Consider the following 21,865-nt stretch of genomic DNA (forward strand, 5'->3'; position numbering starts at 1 on the left):
GGGAACGGGGAACTCTTTCCTACTACCTGGAGCACAAATGAATGGGGTTTTGTTTGTTTTGCTTTTGTAAACAAAATATCCCTCGATTTGTCAATAAAAATTGTCACATTCCCCACCCAGACTCTGAAGTGCCGTTCTGAGCCGGCTCCACTTGGCTACCTTGGCCCAGAACGGTGTCTGCCACTTACTGGTTGCCCAATAAATTCCGGAAAGTGTTTGGAAGAGTCCTTATGAGAACAGCCCACAAGAGGGAGAAACGGAAGGACAGGAGCACAAGAAAAATGAGGGTGAAGGAAAAAAAGGAAAAAATCCAGATGGGAGGCCAATAGTGTGAGAGAAGGAAACAAGTATTAGACAATTAGGATGAGAGTGGGAGAAGAGCATGGTGAGAGCACCCAAATGCAGCCCCTCATTTCAGGGTTTTGTCTCAAGTCAACCTTATGAACACCTTTCCTGATATTTTAGCTATTTTACCCTTATAGTTCAGCAAACTCATAATAATTACTTTAGCACTAGTGAGGGAAAACTAAAAAGAAAAAGAACGATTTCACTCTATTTCTCTCTCAGCAAGATCCTCATGAAGTGTTTCTGGAATGTCATAGGTTGGAAAGAATACAAATGCATTAAGTGAGCAATTACTATGTGCTGTAGAGGTAGAATACCTAGACTTTACTCTCAAGAAGCAGAGTCTACCAGTCAGTGTAGCAAGCAACTACTGAACTAAATCTTTTTCAATGCTTGAAGAGAAGGTCGAACAAAGGAGAAACCATAAGGCCAACAGGGACAGTGGTTCTCAAAGACACATGTTATGTTAAAAGCTTCTCCACTGACTGTGATGTACCTCAATACAGCTACCTCCCTCTTCTGAGAACCACTGGCCTGTGTGGTGTCTGGAAAAGATGCACAGAGGATGTAGCATTTGAGGTGGATTTTAAAGGCTGAATAAATTTTCACCAGAGAGAAACAGGAAAAGCAAACTCAGAAACAAGAAAGCAGTATCAAAAAAAAAAAAAAAAAGAAAAAAAAGAAAGCAGTATCAGGTGCAAGGAATAGTGGGTTAATCCTGTGTGGTTTGGAACTTCAGGGGGAGTGAGTGAAAGAGGGGAAAGAGAGAATGCTGGAAAAGGAGGCTGTGGTAATATTTTGAAGAGCCTGGGGTTGTCTTTATCGTATAGGCAGTGGGGAGTGATGAGAGGGAAGTGACAAGTTCAGATCTGTGTTTTAAAAGGGTGACTCCTGCAACAGACAAGGCAAGAGTGAAGAGAGCATGAGATAAGGTGTTGGCAGTGATGGTGGAGAGGAAGATGAGGACTGCGGAAACATTTCACAAAAGGAATGACAGGACTGGGTATAAATTAGATGGGAAGTCGAATCAAAGACAGATGTGACCTCCAATTTCTAGCCAGAGTGGTGAATGATGCTACCAGTTAACTAAGACTAAAAACCCAGGAAGAAAACCTGGCCTGTGAGGAAAGCTAATGAGCTGGGCCTTGAACACAGCTGAAAGAGCTGAGAACACCCAGACAGTCAATCAGAAGGCAGTTAGATATCTAGGTGTGGAGCCCAAGGAAGCAACAGAAGGGCTACCGTGAAACTGGAGCCTGCTGGGGCAGCAAAGTGTTTCCACAATAAACAATATCAGACCATCAGTAGATACTTAATAAATATTTGTTGACTGAATAGAAGAATGAATGTTTATTGAACTAGAGAAGTTACAAAGAAAAACAAAATCATGTGAGGTTGTTTTAGCCATAGGCCTTGTATTGTAGTTTCTGATTCTTCTGTAGAGATAGTAAATGGAAAACAAACAAACAAACAAAAGCTTTGGATTTCAATCACTATTGTGAGCCTGAAGTTCTCACTCAACAAACCTCCTCTTCAGATACCTCCTTCTTCCTCCTGGAAACTCCTCTTTCCAGCTCAATCAGTCCAGGCATACAGTCAGAATCAACCGAAGACTTTCCATCAGGTGAGAAAAGTCATTTTTAATGGGCTGCCTTGCCTCTAAAAAGAATGGGCTCCTTGGGGAGAATCTTCCCCACAGAGTCAGTAAGAAGGAAAATCATGTGCAGAGTCTTGTCTGATAATAGTTACCTATGTGCAGATCCATTGGCCTCAAAGACTTCCCGCTCCACGCACTGCACAATAAATGCACTAATAAGGAGGGGTTTTGCCTTGGGAACATCTCAGGGTGTTAAGTCTTCTCTTAATAGAGATCAGATAGGGGGCACCCAGGAGCAACTAGTGACGGCAAATATATATGGACAGAATTTTCTAGAGCTGGAATTAATGGGAGAAGTAGGAAGAGGGTGTCAGGCACCAAAATTTCCGACATCTCTGTGATTGTAGTAGAATTCTCTTCCACCCGCTGTACTCTCACTGGCATTCTCTCCCCCCTTGTTTTTTAAGATCTGTTGCCAGAAGAAAATGGAATGCTGTGATCTGTGGGTGGTGATAGCAAGCCATTCCAGGATGACTGAGATTTGATGAATATGAGATAGAGTCAAAGGTGAATCCCAGGCCACACCGAGAAAGATTTACCTGGTGCTAAACCAGTTTCATTCACATTTCTACAGAGAGAATGTCTCAATCCAGGAAAGGGGTTGCATTTTTCTAGGAACTTTTTGAAAACCTGAAAATTCGAGTGTCCCTGGGCACCAAGTTGGGGGAACATGGGTAATGGGGTCTTTAGGGTTCATTGTATAGAAGGATATGTCACCAGGCTTCTTCATTTACTGTGGCTGGAATAAAATGTTCTTCAAGCTCCTCTGTCTCCCTGTGCCTTGCTGCCACCTATGTACTACTACTGCCTCACCTATGAGGGGAGAATGTACACTGGAGAGAGAGCACAGGCATTCCTCTCACCAGGATAGAGACATTTCTCACTGTGAGTTGGGCAATTGATATCCTGAGTTTCGTTACCGTCAGTCTTCCTGTATCACGGTTGGGAGGGCAAATGTGATACTCTAGTGGCACCTGCAGCATAAAAGACAAACCCTTTCAATCACTAGAGAGAAGTAGGAGTAAGAAAAAAAAAGCCCTAAAATGATAATAACTGTAGTAAATTCAAGTAGGAAAGATGAGCATAGCGACAGACCTCTTGGTAACTGTAGAGTTGGAGGTTTCCAGAAAACTGAAGTGGTTACGTTATTTTACCTAACGAGTTATATTTTGTAGTTTCCTCATTCTTGGGAGAAATAGAAATTTCTTAAGTGTCCAGGGCACATTTTTTTCCAGTTAGGTTCTGATGAATAAACTCTGCTGGCATCTAACGAACATCTTAAAAGGTATTCTTATTCTCCTTGCCTTGGGCCCTAAGGAGGACTGAAGACTCAAGTTAGGGCAGTTTCCAATAAAACAAAAGGTGGGGACTGAACGTTGGAGCTCCAGAACTGCAATTTACTCGTATCAAACCATAAGAAGAAAGTTGACAACTCAGAGGCTGGCACATAGCGCTTCTAAATGTTTGTTGAACGAATGAGCAATCAAATGAATGAATAAACTGGAGAATGAATGTTATATGACATAAAATAAACAAATAGGCCTGTTCAGGATAGTCACCCTGTCTACTTGTAGTTTCCTATCTGGTTAGTTATTTGCTAAAGTTGCAATTCACAATTAGTGGTTGTCCAAATACCAAAATTTGTATTTTTAAGGGATTTGGAACAAATGGTGGTCATTCAGAAATTATTCACTGAGCACCAGTTTTGCCAGCATAAGCCTCAGTACTAAGTATTTAATAATTCAAAATATAGTAAAGAAGCCATGCGTTAAAGATATTGGGCACCAATTATATAACAATTGGTTGTCAATTATACAGTAGAATTCAGTGTTGCTGTTAGTGTTGATGTCTTGTCCTCTAATAAATAATGATTAGAGGAGACAAGACTGCAACCCAATTATATACCACATAAAATTGGTTTTAATATGTTAAAGGATCTTTTTCTGAGAAGGTCAGAGTTTGGGATTTATGGAAAAGAGAGAGAGACAGATTTTCCAGCTGAAGAAAACAGTTTGAGTAAAAACACAGTGATGGTAATTTGCAAGGCTGGAAAGGTGGTGCTTTGAACACTAGGATGAAAGGTGTAGGCGAGAAACGGACAATTTTACTACTATTGGAAAGAGCAACATCCTGAACGCAGCAAGGGAGAGAATCTGGAATCCGCCTGCCACAGGGATATTGCCACACACTCACTGCAACTTATCAGCCATAAATATAAATGGAATTGTAAATATGCCACTGGTAGTGACACCGTTGTTTTCTTCTCTGTCATTGATTTTCAAAGACCAAGAGAGAAAAGAAAGAAAATCGAAAACACAAGAACGCGAAACAGCTGAAGGATATAAACATATTACACGGATAACCACTTGGGGGCGCGGGACTAAGTAGTTCCTCCTTCTTTTATAATGACGGAAAGCAGTGAGACACGACGGCTCGTTGGTCTAGGGGTATGATTCTCGCTTAGGGTGCGAGAGGTCCCGGGTTCAAATCCCGGACGAGCCCGCCTTTTTCCTTCTTCAGGAATTAATAATTTCTAAAGAAATTAATTTTAGAATAGATCCATAAATGTAATAAATACACGTTGGTGGAAAATACAAAGTTGAGACTTTTTGAACTTAGAGCACACTTTACGTTCAAATACCATTAAAAGACGTAACATGAAAACGTAGAAAGTTTGCTAACCATGTAATACTTTGAAAATGCTTGTCCCCATTCCCGCCAGTTTCGGAGTCGAGCGCTTGTGTTAGGGACTGAGTTCCAATCTCGATTGCCTACAGGTGCGGTTTAAACTTGCCCAGGCCCGCGCATGTCCGCACGCACAGCGACCGCTGGAGGAGGACAGCGCGCCCCATCACCCTGGTCCCGCTAATCCACGGCGCCCCCTGCTCACGTTTGGAGTGTTCGAGGGGTGCCCAGAAGTCCGCACGAGGCTTGTCTTTTTTCCAAGTACGTGTGTTTTAAAGGGTACAAGCATTTTCATACCTTGCCCTCAGACGTACAAAGACCACATACTGAACGAATTGATCTCATCCAATCCTTTACTTCCTAAAGCGAAGACGATGAAGATTCGAGCTCAAGGGACCGGACTAGTTTCATTTCAGCCTCTAAATGAGCCGTGTGAGAAAAAGAAACTGTTTTTTAAATTTTAGGCGTAGACAGAAAAGGTTCGGGCTCGTCCGGGATTTGAACCCGGGACCTCTCGCACCCGAAGCGAGAATCATACCCCTAGACCAACGAGCCGCTCTCCGCAAAAACGCTCCCAGCGCCTCTCTTCAGCCTTGCCTCGCCTCTGGCCGCACTGCCTGACTGACCCCAGCCGGTGACCCTTCTTTTACTCCCCAGGTCTCTGGTCGAAAACCCTCCTCGCCACCCGAAGGAGCGCCAGGAAGGGACGTGCACTTTGCCCCGCGGGGCCGGTGGTATCACCCAGCGCCCGGGCTCTGCGCCTCGGCCTGCGGCCGTCCGCCCTCGATCCGAGAAGCCGCCTCCCCAGAGCCAGGACGTCCCCTGCAGCGCGGTGGCTGCTGGGCGCTGGGAGCCCGAGCTAGGAGGGCGCGGGCAGGGCCCCTCGGACATACTGGACGCCGCCGGGTGTCCGCCGCCCAGCGTCTCCACGCTGCCAGTTTCGCTCCTTGCGGGGAGCTCCCGCCGCTCTTCACTCAGACCATCCTCAGAGCACTTGGCTGTGTGCCGCGTGCCCCACCCCCGTCCCCATCCCAATCCCCTGTGCTGCAGCGGGACGACGCTCGCGGGTGGGCGGGGCGGGAAATAGCGCGGAGGAGCGGGCGAGAGATGGGAAGGGATGCACCTTATCCCTGGGAGGGAGTGATGAGGCGAAGAATTTGCAAAGAAGAGAGTATTAACAGCTAACTTATTTCGAACGTTCATTTTGAGATCCTGCACTCTTTTAGGCGTTTTACATGTACTGAACTCACTGCATATTTGTAACAATTTTCCCTTAGTTACTACTGTTATCCTCATTTTGCAGTGAGATAACTCAGGCCACACGGCGGCAAGGAAGTGGTAGCGCAGGCACAGGAACTACCGAGGTCGTGGAAGGTGGGGTTAATAGCGAGGGCCGTGAAAGGGGCTGGGGAGCAAAGGGGCAGAGTTGGGTGCCTTGGTAGCTTGGAGGAGTGGAAAAGGCTGTGGTAGTGGGCAGGACCTTCGCTCTGGCGCCACCCCACCTCCATCCCCTACTGTAATAGGGAAGAACAAATCTGACTCACTGGATCTGTATCTTTTACTTTAACGTTTGTATTCTATTGCTTTTGTTACAAGTTAATTACTAAAGGGCTGTTGCCTGTAGCTTAAAGTACACATGATGGCCCATCTCTGGTAACCCTGCCTCCCATGCCTGAAAGTTAAGCTAAAACACATTTGTTTAAGCTCACAGGAAACATCCTGACCAGGGCCACCTGTGAATGGCTGCAGGAAAGAAGGAAGTAACACATCCGTTCCAGAGTCTGGCCAGAACCAGGAAATGTTTGCAATAACTTCTCTCTCTCTCTTTTTTTAAACGTTACCTCTTATATGTTCTGGTATAATGTTATAAGTCATAATTCTAGTTACTACTTTAAAATGTATATCTCAGAAATAACTAAATTTCCTTGTCAATTGCATTATTATGAACTTTCATCAAATCTTTAACCGTGGTCACTTTTAAGTCTTTTGTCATTTACAGACAGTTCTGGGTGTACTCTGATGCTTTTGCAAATATGTTCCTATAAAAGGGTTTCATCGTCAAGGAATTCATGGAAAAGACTCTGACAGGTACAGGTTTCTGTTAACTGACTATACTGCTGAACTGAATGAATAAGCATTTTCAGAACTCTAATGGAAAACTGATGAATTCATAAAAGTGCTAACAAAAGATCAAGAGGAAAAAAAATTAATTACATGGGACTGAGTGAACTGATGAGGATAATTATAATTTTTGTGACTTTCTGTTTGAATAAAAAAAAAAATCCCACAAGGACTCAGAGGCAAAAAATATACAAATCAATTTGCACTGCAAAGTAAAGGAGCTGTTACAGTGGAGGATTCCTGGACTGAATGTCAATATTATGACATAGTGTGAGTGTGTTTCGTGTTTGGTAATTGCAATCATTGTTGCTTTTGTTGTGGTCATCCATTAAAACAAAAAACAAAAAACTTTACCTCCTCACTTCCCCCTCTTTGTTCTATAAAAGAAACAATCATCCAAACCTGGGCAAGATGATTCTTTGGGACACTAGTCCCCCATCTTTTCAGTCTGCTGGGTTTCCAAATAAAGTTGCTATTCCTTGCCTCAGCAACTCTTCTCTTGATTTGTTGCGCTGTGGAGGAGTGAGCGGTACCAGCTTGGACTCCTTAACACACACACACCCCCCCACTTGTGCCGCATAGTTTGAGCCTATCCTAAGGCCCTTAACCCCAGTGGACCAGGAGTGCAGGGTCTTAAGCTAGCCTTGCCTACTTTTGGCCTGCACTCCCCTCTCCCTCCCCAACACCCTTGAGTTGGTGGTTGGGTTGCAGAGGCTTCTCATTTCTGAAGCCCTCTTCCATCCTTAAGGTACCTTGAATTTGGGGGTCACTGGAATACTTTCCTTCGAACCCTGGTCAGACTGCTCTCTGAGGGTCCAGGTGGTGTTTCTGTCCTCTCACCCTTTGACTGAAAGCTCTCCATTTGCACCAGCTTCTCTGCTCATCCCGTGATCCCTTCCTTCCTCCTGATGCCAGTGGGCTCTGGGGGTGCCACTGAATATAGAAGGTCAGGACAAGAGCTCACACCCTTGGGGAGTGTGACAGGGGAAATACAAGTGAAAACACTTCAAAACAGAGTTAAAGCTGGAAAACATTTCTATAACCCATTCTGACCATGTAGAGAGATCCCAGAGCCATGCTGCTCCCTGGAGTAGAAGGACGTGTGTAGGGTGGGCCGCTCTAAGCCTTCCATTTGCTTTGATAGTACGTAAATTTTTTAAAATAAATTTATTTATTTGGCTGCATTGGGTCTTCATTGCTGTGCGCATGGTGGTGTGTGGGCTTCTCATTGCGGTGGCTTCTCTGTTGCGGAGCACAGGCTCTAGGCATGTGGGCTGCAATAGTTGTGGCTCACGGGCTTAGTTGCTCCGCAACCGGGGCTCCAACCCGTGTCCCCCGAATCAGCAGGCGGACTCGCAACCACTGCGCCACCAGGAAAGCCCCCGATTTTACTTTCAATCCACTCTTTTGTAGTCTGAGAATGGGTTCGGGAGGGTGAGGAAGGAGTTCTCCTCAGGCGGAGTCCTGAGCAATCTAGGTTTTGCCCTCCCCTTTCAGACTGTGCCTTTTCGAGGGCTCCCTCTGCCCTGCCTGAGCTGTATCTCACTCACTCACCAAGGTGCCATGAAAGATGGCAAGACTGGAGACCTTTCCTACCTTTGCCAGTGTCCACTCTCAAGGTTTTTGTTATTGTTTTTCAATTTCCCCATGCCTGTTTTCCCATCCCTTTAAGTTGTTTGTAATAATTTTATACTATTCCATCAAGACAATATAGCATACTTTTCTTTTTTCTTTCTTTTCTTTTCTTTTTTTTTTGGTCGCACCACATGTCTTGCAGGATCTTAGTTCCCCCAGACCAGGGATCGAAACCAGTGCCCCCTGCAGTGGAAACACAGAGTCCTAACCACTGGACTGCCAGGGAATTCTGATAGCATAATTTTCTTAATAATTCTTCTACTGTATAATAAATCATTGGTGTCCAACATTTCACTGATATAAATATTGTTTGGCCCATTTGTGTATATACTTTCCCCACGTATTACATGATTTCCTTAGGATTTACTCCCAGAGCTGGGATAACCGCTTTTGTGGCTCTCCATGTAATTCCATGCCAATGAGCTGGGCTTAGCTGGTTAGCAAGTAAGATGAAAACTGATGTGGAAGAAGAGGACCAGGGGCTTCCAGAGAACTTTAAAAGCCATGATTAAATCTTTTAATTTGATTTAAGGGATTTGGTGGCATTAAAGCCTTTGAGAATGGTGGTATGTTAAAAGTACTATTGAACATAACAATTTTGACATGGGTTCAGCTGCATGTGAGGGCGAAGATGAAATGAGAATAAGAGGTCCATTAGTAGATGATTAGAATAACTCTAAGATGATGTCATGGTTGATGCCCTGAAATTGTGAATGGCTTTTACAAACACTTATGGTGAGGGATTTGTGTCTATTTTGTCACTAATGTTTGCTTGCCACTGAATTCTGACACAGTTTGGGCTTAAGTGGTACAGACTTGGCTCTGACTTGGAATGGTCAGCCCTTGGAAGTGAGAATACAATTTAATTGTGTGGGTATGCCATTCAAAGGAAACCTCTGGCTAACTTGCCCCACAGGACTGGCCTCAGGACAGTGTGCTGCGTCTTATTTTCTGCCCGTGCAGTTAAGCGCTAACTGGCTCGCAGGCCACCGCCGTTGTCATGCTGGTAGGTTTGCTTCGTTCACTGCAAGCCATGTCCTGACCCACACAGAAAGTAGGATCAGATTGAACATTTGTGCCTTTTCCAGACTCCAGTCCAATAGCCTATAATAGCTTCAGCTAGTTTTTACTACAAACATTTCTTTGTGCTTTCCCTCCGGTGATCCTTTTTCAGAAACTTATCTCATGCCTCCCTCTGAATTTTGCAATCCCTAAATAATTAGGAATGATATTTTGGAGTTGCCTCAGCCCTTTAATTTTTCATTCAAATGTTTTCACTTGTTTTGAGAGTGCATGAGGCCATAAATGTGATAGGAATCTAAGATCTAGACTGTGAAAAGAACTGCTTTCCACAACACCTTCGTTTCCACCAGGGTATATTATTACCCCTCTTTTATACACATTTGGTCTTACTCTGGATGTTATTGGTTGAATAGAAGAAGACAAAAGTGTACAGTTTTCATGATCAAAATTGAGATTGTTTCGGAAGACATGCTCATGATGGTATGTTACAGAAGAGAAGAATACACAGTTGCATACAGTGAGATCCCAGTTTTGGAACAACAACGAATTAAGAACAAAACATGTAATATACTCATTAAAAAAACTAGAGGAAAATCCATAAAATATTAACACTAGCTATCTCTTAGTAGTGGGATTATGAATAATTTTTATTTACTTAAAATATTTTTTCTCCACAAATGTTTAAAAATAAAGGTGAAAAAAATAAAGGTGTATCGCTTTTATAATGAGAAAAAATAAAGATAATTAATATTTTTAAATCACAGAGAAAACAGGGCTTCTAAAACTACGTGTTTCCTTTTGCTTGGTAGAATGAAAAGAGGCACAGAATTAGAGGGGATGCAGAGCAGGCCCTTTTGCCCTTTCCCATCCCAGCTGCTTCCAGAGGTCGTCAAGAAGCCGCTACTGTTGTTCCTGAGGGGCCAGGTTCGGCCGTGATGGTGAGTGCCTGGCACCACCCAGCACCCATGGGTTCCTTAGACAATCCAACAGTAGCGACTAGTGTTTGAGGTCCTATTATTTTCTTGGAGCAGAAGGAATATCTGCCTCTTGGTAATACCATCCTTTGAGTACCAACCATATAATCATTCTAGAATCTTGCTTCTGAATTTTGGTTAAAGTGCAATTCAGTCCACTCATGATTTAAAACAGAAGCAGTTGATAAATGTAATAACTGGCATTACAGGTTTGCCTAAGTCATTTTTTTCACATTTTCATTTAAAACTACACCATCAAGGGTCAGGGTCTCAGGGTCGTTACCGACAGGAGTGTGCAGCGGGGAATCCTAGCCTGTCTCGACCTCTTCCTTTTACATCCTGTTTCCTTCATAGCATCTCCCTGGCTGTGCCTAGGCGTTGCAGGTCCCATGGAGAGCCCAGAACTTTACAGGAGGAGGAGGAGAAGAAATCCCTTTGCTCCTGTTTTTGAAGTGGGTGGCTCCCTTTGTGCTGTGAGGCATTTAACACTTTCACCTCCTCTTCCTCTGCAGAGGATCAAAGAACCACAGTTTCCTGCCCCATTTGACCACAGTGGGGCCTCTCCCACAGCTCTCCTCGAATTTGAGGGCAGAACTGGAGTAACGGTTTTCTCAGCCTCCATAGCCACTCTGGTCAGGACATCACTGGGCTAAATGGGAAGCTGACTTACCCTAAGCAAGACGGGGAAGTCAGGAAAGTGTGTCAATTGCCCCTAGAGTTTCACGTACTTTGCTCTTCTTTTTAACCCCTTCTGGGAAGGCTTTCTAGAACCAACTCAACTCAAGATGTGACGACCGAACTTCCCTGGTGGTGCAGTGATGAAGAATTCGCTTGCCAATGCAGGGGACACGGGTTTGAGCCCTGGTCCGGGAAGATCCCACATGCCGCGGAGCAACTAAGCCCGTGCGCCACAACTACTGAGCCTGTGCTCTAGAGCGTGAGAGCCACAACTACTGAAGCCCGTGTGCCTAGAGCCCGTGCTCCGCACCAAGAGAAGCCACCACAATGAGAAGCCCGCGCACCACAACGAGGAGTAGCCCCCGCTCGTCGCAACTAGAGAAAGACCGTGTGCAGCAACGAACACACAAAGCAGCCAAGAATAATGACCTCCTTTTAAGTACCTCCCCTTAAGAAGAAGCCCATCATTCCTCTAACTTACCTCAAGGAGACAACAGACCATGGGAAAAAAAAAAGATGTGATGACAAAGGAGGCCTAAAATATTACCTCTCTCAGGATACACGTTTTGATTGGGAAGAAGACTAGAGCCAGTGGAATCAGTTGCTAACATTTCAGGCATCTGGTATCAGTGAGGGAGTTTTTGGGCAGCGACAAATGTTGAAAATAATCCTATTCCAGCTCTGAAATCAGTTTAATCATTCATTACTTACCAAATGTTTATTGAGCACCTATAATACATGAGGCACTGGCACAATGAACTACACAGACAGACTTGACCCTCATGGAGCTCCAGGCTGGCTCTGGACACAGTGATAAATTATTACATTTAAAATGAGACCGATTTTTCTTTGGTGGCTTATGAAAACAAATTCCGTTTTATCTGAGTAGCTCTCGAATTTTGCTCAGAGCTCTACTGTTGTTGTTGTTTCTCCCACCCAGCATCATATCTTTTAGTAACAGCACTCTGATTTTACCTTGAGGCACCTTGTTGCTCCATTCACAGTCCTTGCAGATGAAATAGAATTAACTCACCTAGCCCCTAACTGCAGGAGAGTGGCAGAGGGCTGGCCAATCTGATCTCTGCATCTCCTTGGTCATAATAATTGGCTCAGGTATAGATATAGGATCGCCACCAAGCCTATAGAAAACCTTTGCAGGATTTTTTCCCACAGTTACTGGGAAAAAATAAGCTCTTTCCATTGGGTTTGCAGGCTGGGAAGAGGCTGCCTGAGAATATGGCCAACACAGAGGAAAGCAGAGACCGATAACAGAGAAAGATTTCTGACATTGCTTAAGTGATTGTATTCAGGTCTGTCCATGGATTGTCAAAACATATTATTCAGTGTATAGAAGGAGGGAGGGAGAGACGGACAGACAGAGAAAGAGAGAGAGAGAGGGAGATTCATAGATATAGCTGTTTTGTATCAGCCTGTTTGAGTTGGGTTCCTTTCATTAGCAACTGAAGGTCCTCATTCATTCAACTGTATTAAAGTTTTACATTCCCAAGAGTACCGAATCAAAAGAAGATGATGAACTGGTTGTCTGTCCACTCCTTTATTCCCTTATCTGACATTTTATGGAGTGACTAGTCAGCTGGTCACAGGCCAAAACTGGTCTGGCAAACAGGGTCCTGTTGAGGGTGACCTCAGTGGGGAGAGTGGAGTTCTGAGGCCCCTGAGCTCTTCTTCATGGTCATATCTGGTTACCCAGTTCCACATGCAGCCCCCTTTTCAATATTGGCATATTCCTTCAAAGCATTCAAGTTTTCTTCCTGCTCCCTCTCTGGAGAAAGGAAGGACACAGTTTAATATTCAAGCTAGATTACAAAGGTAGTGGAAGAATGATTCTGATTCTTCTCTTCAGCCTTGTAGCTGTGAAGAATCAGTGTTTTCCTTCAAGCCTATTAAGGAATCCTGATGAAAGTCTTCCTGGCCTGGTGATGACTCTGTGCCACCTAAGACACAAATGGTTTTCTTCAATCCAGTGTGAAATCCCAGTCTCAACCATGGTGTTGCAACACTGAATCATGGTCACTTCGAGAAAGGAGAGCATTAAACAGCCAGGTTGCAGCGCCCACAGGGAACAGGTCCTGCCTTTGCTTCACGAATTCCCCGCCAAGAACCCCATCACTAATAACAATGCCTGCGGTGGGGCCTTTGTGTTCTCACAAAATAGATCAAATAATGTGACTAATAGGGAACTGGGGAGATTTTTGGACACCGTCATACATGCTCCTTCAGTGTCACATTCTTATTTTTTATTGCTCCTTCTTCATCTGCTACTGTAAGGTATGGACCCTCCAGAAGAAAAATAGAGTTTTATTTTTACATCTACATCCCATCTGTCCCGTTCCTTTTTCTAGTAAGAGAAGTGGCAGATTTCCCCTTTTCATTGCACAGTCATGCTCACGTTCTCAAAACTCTTGCCCAGATATGTGCACGAATATATAAACAGCCCAAAGACATATATAAATAAATCCATGTATTGTTTAGGGGGTATACTTCTCTGTCAATGACAGATAGATGATAGGTTAGATAGATGATAGATATTATACAGATCTCAAAATAACTGACACACATATCTCCCAAACTCTGCTAAAATACAAAGCTTATTATGGTATCAGTCTTCACTAGATTACAAGGTTTAGAAGCTGCATTTGATTTAAAAATAGTTTTTGAAAAAATATATATCCCAAATATTAACACTATCCTGGAGTTAGAAAAACTGAAAATTTAGAAAAACTGTAAATGAGGTGATAAACTGAGGTACCAGCAGTGAGATAAGGCCTTTTAAGTCTGGGAAACTACTTTCTGCGGTCAGAGTAGAGTGTGGTCTAAGAGACCTCCAGAAAAATGACTGCTCCAGCTACCAAGTCAGCATGTTGAGATACTGAAATACTCAAATCTGAATAAGGGCCAACCCTTAAGATTAAACATTTATTTGGACGAGCATCTTTCAGCAGGAGTGTGGGAAGAGGGGAGAGGATATGTCAAGGCAGGGGTATCAGGCCCCCTGTCCCCGGCGAAGCCTCATGCACTCTCCGAACAGACCGATGAAGCAAGAGTTACCCAGGAGGAACAGACAGAAGACCCGCCCCACCCCTCCTGAGTCGGGGAGGAGAGCCTGGGTTTCCATTCAAGTCAGGGAAGCCAGGAAGGACGTTCTCATTATGTAGCTTGCACATCACGATGCTCAAAGCACTTCCCAGGAGAAATCTAATCCATGCTCGAGGCTCCCCCTCTGGAAGCACAAACTTCATCCTAACCAGAGGGCAGGCATTGTCCAGGTGTCACTGCTCTGCTTACAGGATGAGGAAATGCAGCACAGAGACATCCTGCCTCTCCAAAGGAGTTGCTGCCTGCCTCTGCCTGCTCTCCCCCTGGCAGAAGCAGGTGAGCCGAGCTGGTCGCCTCCCAGTGTATCACCAGCTAGAGAATTACCTGATGGAAAAGCTCCTGTTGCTGGAACAGACACATATTTTTCAATGTTTCAAGAATTATCTCTTCTCGGCCAATGTTTTCAAAATTGGTTGGCCAGTCAAATCTGGACCAAGCTGAAAGGTCGTCTCAGGGTCTCCATACAATTTAAGGTCTTCTGTAACTTACAGGATTTATATTTCCAGTGATACTACTTTGTTTCTAGCTACTTGAAATGAGTTTTTACTTACGCTTGAGAATCATGAAAACTTAAGAACAATAAAAAGGTTGTCACCTTACACAAACACAATCTGATTAGGTAGATCCCAGTCCAGTTCTGAGGTCAGCTATAGGGTTAGGTGGGTGTGGACAGTATATGGGCCCCACAGTTTGACCAGTATCCCTGGGGAGTTGTCACCATAGTAAATTGTTTTAAATAAGTTTTTTTTTTTTTTAAACCAAGTCCATCAAGTGACACAACTTTTATCAAGTTGATAAAAGTCTGCTGCCCTCAGATCCAATCTCTGTCTACAATGGTGCGGAGGTCGGGAAATGGCACCCTGTGTCCTCAGGCTGACTCCAGACCCTCAGCCCATCCTGCTTCTGCGATGGCTTCCTTTGCTGCCGCTACAATCATTGCTGCTACTTCAAGGACACGGCTCCAGCAGCTTCATCACTAGGCACAGTGAGATCTTCTTCACATTTTAGTGTCCTGGACAGGGGTATTATCCTGTGAGCAGAGGAGGAAGGAATAAATTAGGAGGAAAGTAGGAAATCTGGACACTCAGCCTGTCTCCTTGGGGATGCTACGTTGGGTAATAGTAGTAATAGTGATAATAATGCTATGTGCCTGACATAGTTTTTCACGTGCATCAACTCATTTATTCCTCACGAAAGCAATATGAGTTTGGTAGTTCTATTAGCTCTGTATTATAGGTGGGGTAATTAAGGCACAGAGAGGTCAAGTGACTTCCCCTAGGTCACACAGCTAGTAAGTGGTGGAGTCAGGATTTAAACCCCAGGACCGGAGCTTGAGCCCTCAACGAGGACACTGCCTATTCCTTGATGCATGGCTTCCCATGTCCTGCTTGCCCTAGCTTCTTACTTCCTCACTCATTCCCATTAATTTCATCATCCTGAAACACTGCTCAAGAATCAAAGAGAAAGAAGAAAAGTACCTCATGAGAAGAAATGCGTTAAGGCTAACAATGGAATTTCAGGTTTCAGTTAAATGTAAGTGAGGAAACAAAGCGAGCAGCAGTTTGGTTTTGGAGATACGGAGCATGAGGGACTGGTGGGCCTGTGGATGTGTGGTTGGGACCGTGGTGAGAGCCCGGCTGGTGCTAAGCAGTCAGGAGGGGCTGGCAGGTAATGGTGAGGACCAGGTGTAGGAGTCACTGACAAAAGGAGATGAGGGCTTCCCTGGTGGCGCAGTGGTTGAGAGTCCGCCTGCCGATGCAGGGGACACAGGTTCGTGCCCCGGTCCGGGAAGACCCCACACGCTGCGGAGCGGCTAGGCCCGTGAGCCATGGCCGCTGGGCCTGCGTGTCTGGAGCCTGTGCTCCGCAACGGAAGAGGCCACAACAGTGAGAGGCCCATGTGCTGCAAAAAAAAAAAAAAAAAAGGAGATGAAGCCTGGGAGTGGGAGCCAAGGTCAGGGTGTGGTGATGCCACACTAAGAGGCAGAGAGGGGGCCAGGGCAGCCCAGCCAAACAGTGGTTAAAGGAAGGAGGTGGTTTTTAGGGCAGGTTGCCGGCATTAGCTGTTTCAGAGCGGTGAGGATGACAAGAACGGAGACATGACCGGTCTTTGGTGGCCGGGAGGGCGTGTGTGAGCTTCAAAAGTCAATGATAAGAGCGAGATCACAAAGGGAGAAAGAGAGAACTGGGGGTGGAGTGGGGGGTAGAGAGCAGAGTCGAGAACTTTTTCTTTAGGATTAGAGATCCGAACATGTTTGTAGGCAGAAAGGGGTGAGCTAGTGAGGACCTGGAAATACAGAAGAGTAACAGAATGGGGAAATCTTAGTGTAACCCTTCACTTAAAATGCACACACACGCTCCACAAATATCTTGTAGAAAAGTTCAGAAAATGGTAGACACAGCAGACAAGGGGGTTTGTTTTATCAAGGAAAGGGGCCTCTTTTCAGATGTGCAGGAAGAAGAGACTCTCGGAGGGTATGAGCAAGTGGCAAACAGGCTGGTCTTCCCTTTAGGTAAACAGGAAGGAGGTGAGGTCATCTGCAGAGCAGGAGAGGAAGAGGAAGGGAGTGAGCTGGACGAACGGTGATGAAAACAGGATGATAGAGAAGCAGTGAGAGGGTGTCAGGCAGCAGTGAGGTTGGATACGGTTCAGCTGGGTTGGTAAGTTTATAAGAGATCCAGGCAGCATGGTTTCGTGAATTCCACCAATGACACAAGTCTTGGCAGAGAAGGTGGGTGTGAGAGTGACTTAGCTTTGGGGATTAATACAGAAAGATAGAGCAGGTCGATGGTGAGAGGGAGATTGAAGTGCAGAAGGACAACGACGACAAAACACGTGGAAGGACAGCTCGTTAAGTGACTGGCCACGGAGGGAACCTGCGGGGCAGGGACATGGGATCTCAGTGGAGGATAGTTAAGAGGCTAAGGGAGGGACTGAGGTAGAAACGCAAGCGGAGGAAGGCGGCAAAACTTTGACAACCTTAGTCCAACCCCCTGGTTTTGCAGAGGAAGAAACCCAAACTCCAAGAAGGGACAGGAGTTGTCCAAGGTCACAGAGCTCGATGTTGACACGAAGGACACCAGCGCTACTCACCAGAATAAACTGCTTCACAAAGCACCTCTGTACATCTGCATAATTTATTTAATCTGGGAGGGGCGCTGCTTCCAATGCTCTTTTGGTCTTTTCAAGCCCGGTCAAAGCTAGAACCAAGGGCTACCCTGGTGGCGCAGTGGTTGAGAGTCCGCCTGCCAATGCAAGGGACGCGGGTTCGTGCCCTGGTTCGGGAGGATCCCACATGCCGCGGAGCGGCTGAGCCCGTGAGCCATGGCCGCTGAGCCTGCGCGTCCGGAGCCTGTGCTCCACAACGGAAAAGGCCACAACAGTGAGAGGCCCGCGTACCGCAAAAAAAAAAAAAAAAGTTAGAACCAAAATGCCTCGGGCAGTGGTGCCAAAGGGTTCCCCAGTAAGGACAACTGTGAAGTGGGCCCCTTGTGTCACGGGCTTCCCGAGCACGCCATGCCTGTCCAAGTTCCTTCCTGGATCTCACAGAGGCAGCGCACACCACTAAAGAGACGGCTTCCGGCCCCCCCCCCCCCGATTTAATCCCCATCTTGTTCTTTGATTGGTAGAAGTATCTTGATCAGATAAACTACAAGAGGAATAATGCTCAGTGTCAGACTGTCAATAGGAAGGGATAAATACATTTAGCAATTAAAAAATACATCTTTGGGGCTTCCCTGATGGCTCAGTGGTTAAGAATCCACCAGCTAATGCAGGGGACACGGGTTCGAGCCCTGGTCCGGGAAGATTCCACATGCTGTGGAGCAACTAAGCCCGTGCACCACAACTACTGAACCCGCGTGCCTAGAGCCCGTACTCCACAACAAGAGAAGCCACCGCATGAGAAGCCCGCGCACCGCAACGAAGAGAAGCCCCTGCTCGCCGCAACTAGAGAAAAGCCAGCGCGCAGCAATGAAGGCCCAACGCAGCCAAAAATAAATAAATAAAATAAATTTATAAAAAAACAAAAAACAAACAAACAAAAAAAATCTTTGTCCAAAATAATTGCAGCTCAGTCCATCAAACCCAAATAGGACTGAAAATATGAACACTGAATTGTATATGGTGATTATGCCTACTAAGGAGAGAGGTGCAAAGAGGGAGACGAGGGTAGCGATACAAAATTCATTCTCATATATCACTTATATGTGGAATCTAAAATATGACACAAATGAACATATCTATGAAACAGAAACAAAGTCATAAACATAGAGAAGAGGCTTGTGGTTGTCAAGGGGAAGGGGGTTGGGGGAGGGAAGGATTGGGAGTTTGGGGTCAGCAGACGCAAACTATTATATATAGGACGGATAAACAACAAGGTCCTATTGTATAGCACAGGGACCTATACTCAATATCCTGTGATAAACCATAATGGAAAAGAATATGACAAAGAATATATATGTGTATAACTGAGTCACTTTGCTGTACAGCAGAAATTAACACATTGTAACAACTATACTTCAATAAAATTTTTCATTCTCCATACTTCTATATGGCTAGAATCTTTAAAAGATTGTATTCAATGCACTACGGAATAAAAATTATTCTAGACAATTTTACCAGTAATTTTAGATATAGGTCAGTTGGAAAATGACTCTAACACATTACTACTTAAGTCATTAATTTATGAATTGATGTTAACTATAGGCAAAATAGGAGAAAGGCTATGCTATGTCTGCCTGCTTCCATTTTAAAACCACAACAGGAATCTAGAGACCAGACCTTTTGTTCACCTTATCAAACTTTGCCAATTCCTTATGAAAAGTAAATAAACTGAAAAGCCCCAGTGAGTAGCAAATTATTATTAGTATGATTCAAGGGAACAACGGAAAGTTTGGAGGTACAATTTCTGGAAAAGACATATTTTCAAGCAAGTCTTTTTGCTGTTTATTTGGCACCTCAAACACATACCCATCTTTATCCTTGTATATTAAAGAATTTAATATAGTAAATCCTCAAGAATTTTTTCAAGAATTTTATAATATTCTTTAATTAAAATCTCCTTGGGAGTGGATGTGCATTCACGTTTGTTGCAAACACACACACACACACACACACACACACACACACACACACTACAGCTAGTACAGTGTTCTGCACATAGTGAGGATCTGACATGTGCAATTAAATGAGAAATTATATGCTGTTAAGCTCTTGTAAAGAGGTAGCACCTCGCATTTAAGTAATAAAACAAAAAATGAAAATGGTGTCTTGAAAATTTAAAAATCCAAATTTTTAAAAGTGTTTTTAGGGCTTCCCTGGTGGCGCAGTTGTTGACAGTCCGCCTGCCGATGCAGGGGATACGGGTTTGTGCCCCGGTCCAGGAAGATCCCACATGCCACAGAGCGGCTAGGCCTGTGAGCCATGGCCGCTGAGCCTGCGCGTCCAGAGCCTGTGCTCTGCAACGGGAGAGGCCACAACAGTGAGAGGCCCGCGTACAGCAAAAAAAAAAAAAAAAAAAAAAAAAAAAGTTTTTTAAATTTTTATGTTTTTTTGGCCATGCTGCGCGGCTGTGTGATCTTAGTTCCCCGACCAGGGATGGGACCCGGGCCCACAGCAATGAAAGCTCCGAGTCCTAACCACTGGACCACCAGGGAATTCCCCCAATTTTTTAAAGTATTTCTATATGAAAGAAAGCTTAATGAACATTCGAAAGCAACACGTTTAGAACCTGAACACTATCAATCTGGAGTATAAAAATACAACCACAAAGAAGAAAGGCTGGAAGGATGTACACATGCCAGCCCTATGTGATTTGGGCACGGTCCTAACCAACAGCTCTCAGATGGCATTTTGGAAAGCTACACGTTCTGAGTCTGTTCAACCAATTTTGGGCTTATAAATTACTGCACCAAGTCACTTCAAGGATCTAGATATTAACCACTGTAAAAAAAAACAAACCCAAAAAACATCACCACGGTTGGGGCACAGTATGGGGGAGAGTCAGGGAGAGCTGGGCAGGGGCCCCCCACGCAGGGCCTCACAGAGGGTTTGGAATCTGTGTTTTGAGTGCTCTGGGACAAGGGGGAGCAGAGGTGCCATGGGTTGTGTCCTCCTCCAAAGATATGTCCAATCCTAACCCCCAGTACCTGTGAATGTGACCTTATTTGGAAAGAGCATCATTGTAGATGTAATTAAGGATCTTAAGATGAGATCATTCTGGACTTAGGGTGGGTCCACATCCAATGATGGGTGTCCTTATAAGACAAAGGAGAGGGAGATTTGAGACACACAGACACAGGGAAAGACCATGTGAAGATAGAGGCAAAGGTTGGAGTGATGAGTCTACAAACCAGGGAACACCGAGGATTGCCAACAACCACCAGAAGCTGGAAGAGAAAAGAGAGGATTCCCAGGGTCGCCAGCAGCCACCAGAAGTTAGGGGACAGGCTGGGAAAGACTCTTCCTCAGAGCCTCCAGAGGGAACCAATCCTGCCAACACGTTGATTTTGGAGTTCTGGCCTCCTGAACTGTGTGACAATACATTTCGATTGTTTTCAAGCTGCCAATTTGTGGTAATTTGTTATGGCAGCCCTAAGAAACTAACACAGGACGTGAGTAATTTTCGCAATGAGTAAACACACACACACACCCCTCTGGTTGCTGTACAGAGAATGGACTACGTAGGCAGAAAACGTGGAAGCAGGAAGTGACATAAGAGGCTAATGTCAGAAGCTGACGGTGGCTTGTGTTAATGAATGAATGAACTAACATAAAGGGAAGGGGGAAACACTGGAAGGTGACTTTGTTGATAAGATTGTTAGGGGGTGAGGGGCTTCCCTGGTGGCGCAGTGGTTGAGAGTCCACCTGCTGCTGCAGGGGACGTGGGTTCGTGCCCCGGTCCGGGAAGACGCCACAACGGGAGAGACCGCGACAGTGAGAGGCCCGCGTACCAAAAAAAAAGAAGATTGTTAGGGGTGGCAGTAGGGGGTGGGACACAGAGCTTTTCTTGTGGAAACCAGCAAGGCTGGTCGTGCTCCTGAGGGCACAAGTAGGTGAGCTCAGGTGGGCTTCCTGGGAGTGGTGGGAGGAGCCACATGACTAAGTGTGGGCCCAGCAGGAGGGCGGGACTGAGGCAGCCCATCCTCATGTGCTCTCGGTGTCTAACACCTGTGCGTGCACGGATGGAACACAAAGCCTCCTTTAAAGCTTCCCTAGGGGAAGCCCTGCCCATTGCCGTGTTCTGCCTTCTTTACTGCACCCCAAGGAGCTGCTGGTCTCATGCACTATTACTGTGAGCTTTGTATGGAAAGGAGCACCCCCTTTTCCTCTGAGAACGCCCCACAGAAGCGAGCCCAGTCCAGGATGCTGCATCAGGAGGCCTCGGTGTGTGGGCCTCAGTCACATCCAGAAGGGCGCCAGAACCCCGAGGCAGCGAGAAGCAGAGAGCATGGGACACGCTTCCCTTTCTGGTCCTTCTGTCCCCTCCCCATCAGTGACAACCCGTCTCAATCCAGTCCCTGTGCTACTGCACACCCAGCTGATTGGTGATGGGTGTAAGGAACAGGGAACGGGACATAGGACGCGCTGGCCCTGCCCTGTCCGGGTCGGGGGGACAAGCCAGGCCACC

General features: G+C 45.4%; 1 protein-coding gene, 1 long non-coding RNA gene and 2 other non-coding genes across 6 annotated transcripts in view; 1 reads left to right on the plus strand and 3 right to left on the minus strand.

The window, feature by feature from the left end:
• Positions 1–4,432: 4,432 nt before the first annotated feature.
• Positions 4,433–4,504, plus strand: TRNAP-AGG (transfer RNA proline (anticodon AGG)). The gene has a single exon. It is a non-coding gene; the product is annotated as a tRNA-Pro (tRNA).
• A 666-nt stretch (positions 4,505–5,170) lies between these two features.
• On the minus strand, positions 5,171–5,242 carry TRNAP-CGG (transfer RNA proline (anticodon CGG)). Its single transcript has one exon. It is a non-coding gene; the product is annotated as a tRNA-Pro (tRNA).
• Positions 5,243–14,041: 8,799 nt separating this feature from the next.
• RCSD1 (RCSD domain containing 1) overlaps positions 14,042–21,865 on the minus strand; it is a 68,150-nt gene continuing 60,326 nt past the window's right edge. For all 3 annotated transcript variants that reach the window (XM_033428008.2, XM_033428010.2, XM_033428009.2), the window contains one exon: positions 14,042–15,265. In XM_033428008.2, coding sequence (XP_033283899.2) covers positions 15,233–15,265 — 33 coding nt within the window. In that variant the 3' untranslated portion in view covers positions 14,042–15,232. The remainder of the gene's footprint in view (positions 15,266–21,865) is intronic.
• LOC125965658 (uncharacterized) lies at positions 15,466–21,862 on the minus strand. Its single transcript, XR_007479849.1, has 2 exons — positions 18,000–21,862; positions 15,466–17,480 (listed from the first exon to the last, which is right to left on the minus strand). It is a non-coding gene; the product is annotated as an uncharacterized LOC125965658 (long non-coding RNA).

Source organism: Orcinus orca, chromosome 1 (genome assembly GCF_937001465.1).
Source record: "Orcinus orca chromosome 1, mOrcOrc1.1, whole genome shotgun sequence".
NCBI classification, from domain to species: Eukaryota; Metazoa; Chordata; class Mammalia; order Artiodactyla; family Delphinidae; genus Orcinus; species Orcinus orca.